Source organism: Arvicanthis niloticus, chromosome 24 (genome assembly GCF_011762505.2).
Source record: "Arvicanthis niloticus isolate mArvNil1 chromosome 24, mArvNil1.pat.X, whole genome shotgun sequence".
Taxonomy (NCBI): domain Eukaryota; kingdom Metazoa; phylum Chordata; class Mammalia; order Rodentia; family Muridae; genus Arvicanthis; species Arvicanthis niloticus.
The window spans coordinates 8,001,964-8,007,843 of NC_133432.1; the positions used below are offsets into that span (position 1 = coordinate 8,001,964).

General features: G+C 52.4%; 1 protein-coding gene across 1 annotated transcript; it reads right to left on the reverse strand.

The window, feature by feature from the left end:
- Positions 1-457: 457 nt before the first annotated feature.
- Pebp1 (phosphatidylethanolamine binding protein 1) lies at positions 458-5,326 on the reverse strand. Its single transcript, XM_076922576.1, has 4 exons — positions 5,128-5,326; positions 3,643-3,752; positions 3,221-3,321; positions 458-1,290 (listed from the first exon to the last, which is right to left on the reverse strand). The coding sequence occupies exons 1-4, from the start codon at positions 5,260-5,262 to the stop codon at positions 1,073-1,075; spliced, it is 564 nt and encodes a 187-aa protein (XP_076778691.1). The 5' UTR covers positions 5,263-5,326; the 3' UTR covers positions 458-1,072.
- Between the last annotated feature and the right edge of the window lie 554 nt (positions 5,327-5,880).

A 5,880-nucleotide genomic window follows, 5' to 3' on the forward strand; every position in this document is an offset into this window, starting at 1 on the left:
GATTTTAACTTGATGAAATCAGTTTTCCCCTTCCTCCACCTGCGTCCTGGGCTTTGAACTCAGGACCTGAGAGTTGATCTTTCCTGATGTCCCCAAACTCACACAATATTTCTGCTTCCCTCAAATGCTGGGATCACAGACCCAATCCACCATTCCAGGTCAGTCTGAAGCCTGGAAGCATCTGTTTTTTGTTGTTGTTCTTGTTTTGAGACAGGGTCCCTATGTAGACCAGGCTGGCCAAAAACTCACAGAAATCCACCTGCCTCTGCCTCCCCAGTGCTGGCCCAAAGGCCTGTGCCACCACACCCAACTCCTGTGAGCATTGCTCCTGCTGCCCTCTACAGACCTCTGGAGGGAATGGTAGCGCCTCCCTGTGGCCAGCACATCACACCCAAGCTCACCTCAGAGGGCTTTCACTCTACCAGAAGCCCAGCCTCAGTAAGGAAATACCCAGATGTCTGAATGCAATGCCTTTTATTTGTATTTGATGATGAGGATTAACACACCCAGCAACTCCAGTGACTTTTCTTTACCCCACTGAGAAACAAGGGGCTTAACAGGGTCTCTCTGCAGCAGCACTGTTCTTTAAAGGGACGTTGATACCTATGCAGCCACCTGACCTGGATGGTCAGGGCTCAGCTGAGATAGGAGACTTGGGATGTCTCAGTCGGGGAACAGGTCCCTAAAAGCCCACCTCTAAAGATGCCACGGTGCCTGGTTCTGGACCAAGTCTCCTTGTTAACCACTTACAGACAACACTAGCCCTGGTTCTCCTCTGTGGACCTGGTCCTAGCAGAATGTTTCCTTTTTCAGAGCTGCTCTTTTTAAATAAATGATAGAATGACTCCATCAGAACACCAGACACCTCCCCAGATGGAACCTAAATCAATCAAATATAAACTGGCATGTGACTATGCAGAATCGTAACTCGGGCAGTGGGAAGACACCCTAAACCTCTATCCTAGCACAGCTGAGAACTCCCTATGAGAGGGCAGGAAGGACAATGGAGAAAAGGCATGCTTTACACAACTTAACACTGTGGGGGCCCGGGACTGCTGGCCTCCACAGGCCCCTACTTCCCTTCCAGCTGCTCGTACAGTTTGGGCACATAGTCATCCCACTCTGCTTGGTAACACGTGCCGGCCACCGGGGCTCCCAGGTTGTACTTCTTGCGGAAGGACTCCACCTTGAACTTGGCACGGTTGTCTCCAGACTTGTTGCTGAGGATGGGCTCATCGCAGCTCAGAGGCTGCGCCTGCTCGTACACCAGCCAGACGTAGCGGTGGAGACCTGCAGAAGAGCCAGTACCAGCCAGACATAAGTGTGTGGTGGGGGTGGGTGTGCTCCGGGGAATGCTCCTGCCTCCATACAGCACAGCATAAGCCGGAGTGTGCTAGTGCACACTTGCAGCCCAGAACTTGGATCAGGAGTTTAGGATCACTGGGAACTACCCCAAAAGTTCAGGGACAGCCTAGGCTACATGAAATATGTCAAAATCGTATGGTTCTTAATGACTTTTTAAAGACATTTACAGGTATGAGGAAATAGTGAGACAGAAATGGACGCGATCCATCAGAGCACTCAACAAGGAAGCTGCAGTCCCACACTGATGACAAAAGCACTGAGCTGCCAGTGAGCTGCAAGGCTTCACACAGACTCATAGAGACCCCACCCGAGCTATCAGAGTATAAAATGTCCATTCTGGAGGGCCCCAGAGCAGTTCCTAGACCTAGGATATCTATGTAAGCACAATGGAAACCCTGCCTAGGAATACACAAGGCACACAGTGGCTCTATTCCTAACACCACATCCTGGCTACAGCCCAAGTACCCAGCAGGAGGAAGGCTGAAGCATGCAGTACACTGTCACAGGGAATACTAATTAATGAAAGAAAACGAACTAGTAACCCAAGCCAGAATCAAGATAAGTCATCCTGTGGTCGCTCACCAGGTAACACACCCCGGCCATTCTGACCACAGGAACATGGAGAGCCGTATCAGAAAATGCCGAGCTCCAGGGGACCAACAGGGACAAGCCCATCTCTAAGATCATCTTCTGATCTTAGATCTGGGGTGTCCAGATGTGTGTGCCTCAAATCCTCTGCCTGAAACCTTCCGACCCACCAGTCTCTCACACTTCCATGCACCTGAGAGCTGCTGGGGTTTTATTCTTCAAAGCAGAGCTCGGCTCCAACCTAAGAGGATGGCTCTCCTCCCCAGGGTCTCCCGCCTATAATTAAATCACCTGCTTCTCTAAGTGCCCTGGAGAACCTTAAAGAGTCCCCGAGAAACGTATGTCGTTATTCTCTTAGGAACATTGAGAGGCCTTTAAAGCATCTGGAAGTTTCTAGGCCTACGGACACAAGGTGAGCCATGAGCAATGGTCCTTGTCCCTCCTGGACACTCATTATTCCAGTCTGTCCTCTGCAGGACAATGCACAGAAAGAACTTGGCATTCTGCCAAGCATCACCCACCATAGCGGTGGCCTTGTTCCACTGAAAGGGAACAGCATGTAACAAGCAACCAGCAGTAACTGTGTCTCCCTCCAACTTCTGGGATGCTTGTGAGACTTAGGGGACATAGAAAACACAAAGAGAGTATGTGTGAATGTGTGTGTTCAACGTGGCTCACTACAATCTTCCAAAATCTTTTCAAAATACCCAGCCACATTTTGGGGAGAAAGGGAGTTATAAAGAGATATAAAAGGCAATCTTTGGCATTAGTATAAAAAGTGTTTGCTTCCTATTTACAGGATCAGAAACTTCCAAGATCACCCAAAGCAGAGATGACACGGAGATCGGGGGGCTCAACTTCATTTGGTCCACACAGACCCAGCAACCCACCCCAAGCCTCCTGCAGCCTTTCCTGCCCTCTGTGCCCAGGACACTTGCCAGCCCAGTGACAGAGAGCTTGTCTAGTGTGAGGCCCTGGCTTGGGTGTTGCAGGTCTACCACAGATCATACACAGACACACACATCTCTCTAGAGTCCAAGAAGTGTTTCTACAGAGGGCCCGCCCCATTAGAACCAAAGTTCCATCTCCCACATCCTACAGGCTGACTGTACTGGAAAGGACTTACCTGAAGGGAAAGCAAGCAGGCTTCTGTCCTTACAGTCAAGCTTGGAAAAGCAGCCCTACCCCCCTAGACCCCCTACCTGGGCCATCACAGCATTCAACCATCCTCCCCTCCCACCCTTCCCGGAAGGCAGCCTTTACTTACCTGTGCCACTGGGAGGCCCGGAGCCCACGTAATCGGAGAGGACAGTGCCACTGCTAATGTCATTGCCCTTCATGTTGACCACCAGGAAGTGGTGCCATTCCCTGCAGAGATAAACAACAAGGGACCTTGAGCATCAAGGTCGTCGGCATACACCAAGCACATTCTCCATGCTGGGCTGCAACAGGCAGAGGATACACTAGGAAGCCACAGCAGGTCTGAGGGCTGCATGACACAAGAACCTGTTCCTGGGGCTGAGGATGTGGCTCAGGTGGTCCCAGCCTGTCCGGCATGAGGCCCTGGGCTTTCTCCCCACCACTACAAACCAACTGTAACCCCAGGAGGTCTACGCCTCCCTGTCTAACAGGAACTTCCCCCAGATTATGTCTGGGTGATAGCCTCTCCCCATCTTTTCCCCAACTGGCCTGAATTTGGGGTCCTTCCGGCTAGGAGCATCCGGGTCAGTGAGGACCAGGGTGTAGAGTTTCCCAGGATCAAGGCCATCCCATGAGATGCTGCTGGGCCTATTCATAACCTGCAGGAAGGAACCAGTTTGGGGTTAAAAACCTAGAAAGGCACTCAAAACTCAACACTTTGCAACCGTATACTCCTAAAAGGTAAAAATATGAGGGTTATTATTTTCTTGTATTCATTTCTTTTACTACTGAGACAAAAAAAAGAGTTTGTAGTAGTTTTCACCCATGCAGATTAGTGGAAACTCCTGAGTCTGGCCTCTACTAAAAGCCTGAAGCTTGGGGCTGGAGAGCCGGCTGAGCCCCAAGAACTCTTGCAAAGGGTAGGCGTTTTTCAGCACTCCTGTCTTGGGGGTGGGGAGAGCTCGCCCTTAACTCCATGCAACTCCAGCACCAGGGGATCTGATACCTCTTCTGACCTCAGCTCCCTGGGCGCTCGCGCGGGCAGGCGGGCAGGCGGGCAGGCGGGCAGGCGCGCGCGCGCGCGCGCGCGCGCGCGCGCGCTTGCTCGCTCTCTCTCTCTCTCTCTCTCTCTCTCTCTCTCACACACACTCACACACAGCCTGACACACTCTCACATAATTAAAAATAAAACAAATCTTAAAAAGCCAGAAGTCAAAAAAAATTTTTTTAATTAAAAAAAAAATTCGAGAGGCAGAAGCAGGCAGATCTCTGATCTCTGTGAGTTCCGGGCCAGCCAGGGCTACAGAGTTAGACCCTACATGTAAAACAAACACACACACACACACAAACACACGCACACACGCGCCAGCCTCAATAACCCTTCCTGCGTTATGAACAGAAAGCGGTGGAACAGGAGTCCAACGGTAGCAACGAGTCCTCCTCCTCAACCTCACTGGGGTCCTGAGCTACCTGATGCCTTTAAATATGGTGGCCAACGGGCCACTTGGGGCCAGCTGGAGGTGTAATCTGCCTTCAGAAAAAGAAAACAAAAAAAAAAAAAAAAAGAAAAAAAAAAAAAAACAAAACAAAAAAACAAAAACGGGAGCGTCCAAGGCCACGTACAAAGTTTGGGACAAAGGAGACTGGCCAGGGCTCCGGATGGAAACTCTCAAGTCACCATCCCAAACCCTGCGTTCTAAATACCTACAGAGAACCGTTAGACCCAGTTTCTCCGAGCCGGGAAACGCTCCTGGGCGTAAGCATCCCACCCCACCCCCACCCCCGCCCCACCCCCACCCCCACGAGCAACGCAGGTAATGGGAAGGCGCTGGCCCGGCGGAGCCGTTTAAAGGCTGCTCCCTGGGGGTGACTGAAAGCTCGGGACATTAGAAGGTTACATAAGAGGCCTCCGGCTGTCGGGTGGCGCTGCTGTCCCGTAGCTGGGGCTCCAAAGGCTGAAGTCGAGGTCCTGGGCTCGAGGCCTGCTCCAGCCCGCTGTCCTGCGGTCTCCCCGGCGGCGGGCCCACGCCGTACCTGGGTGGGCGTTAACACTTTGCCCAGCTCGTCCACCGTCACCCCGCCGTAGTCGACCCGTAGGGGGTGCTGGGGCGGCTCGTCCACCTCCTGCAGGCATAGCGGCCCGGCCCACTGGCTGATGTCGGCGGCCATGGCGACGGAGAGATGGAAGACACGCGCACGCCGAGTCCCGACTGCTGTTAACGTCGGACGCTTGCGCAGTTGACTACCGCCGCCCGACCAACCGTGGATCCGGTCACGCCCCTTCGTCCTCTGATTGGCTGAGCCGGAGCTGGGCGGTCCGAGCGCCAGGGTCACGGGGAAGCTTCCCGCGTGGTGACTGCTGCAAGCCTGTGCGTGCAAGGCTACGGTGCAGATCAATGTTGCTGTTTCTCCTGTGCATTTGAAGGACTCTTTCGCAATTCCCGGTGATAAGGCCAGGCATTTCTTCAAATGAGCCTGGTTTCTTCCCTGCGTTATCTCTTGTTGTTGTCTTTAAAAGTTCTTTGAATGCCAACGAAATTCAACCTTCCGGGAATCAATCAATGTGTTGGGCTTAACTGCGGAGTGTGGGTGACTCCAAAGCAGCAGTTCTGCAAGTTCTGCACAGATGATGGCTTCCCATCGCCCCTTAAATGTCCACACCGGAAACTCTTTTCCATTAACCTTCCAGCTGGTGTGCCTGTAAATTTGGGCAGAACTGCGTGCACATGGTTGAGAAGAATACCTGGATCTTGGTTGAGGCTTGAATGACAACCCTGCCTCCTAGGA

Excerpts from the sequence above, each read along its gene's own strand:
- Pebp1 (XM_076922576.1), bottom strand. The coding sequence starts at position 5,262 with ATGGCCGCCGACATCAGCCAGTGGGCCGGGCCGCTATGCCTGCAGGAG. Across the intron at positions 3,753-5,127 it reads AAGTGTTAACGCCCACCCAG|GTTATGAATAGGCCCAGCAG; the intron begins GTACGGCGTGGG and ends TCCTTCCTGCAG. Across the intron at positions 1,291-3,220 it reads CGGGCCTCCCAGTGGCACAG|GTCTCCACCGCTACGTCTGG; the intron begins GTAAGTAAAGGC and ends GCTCTTCTGCAG.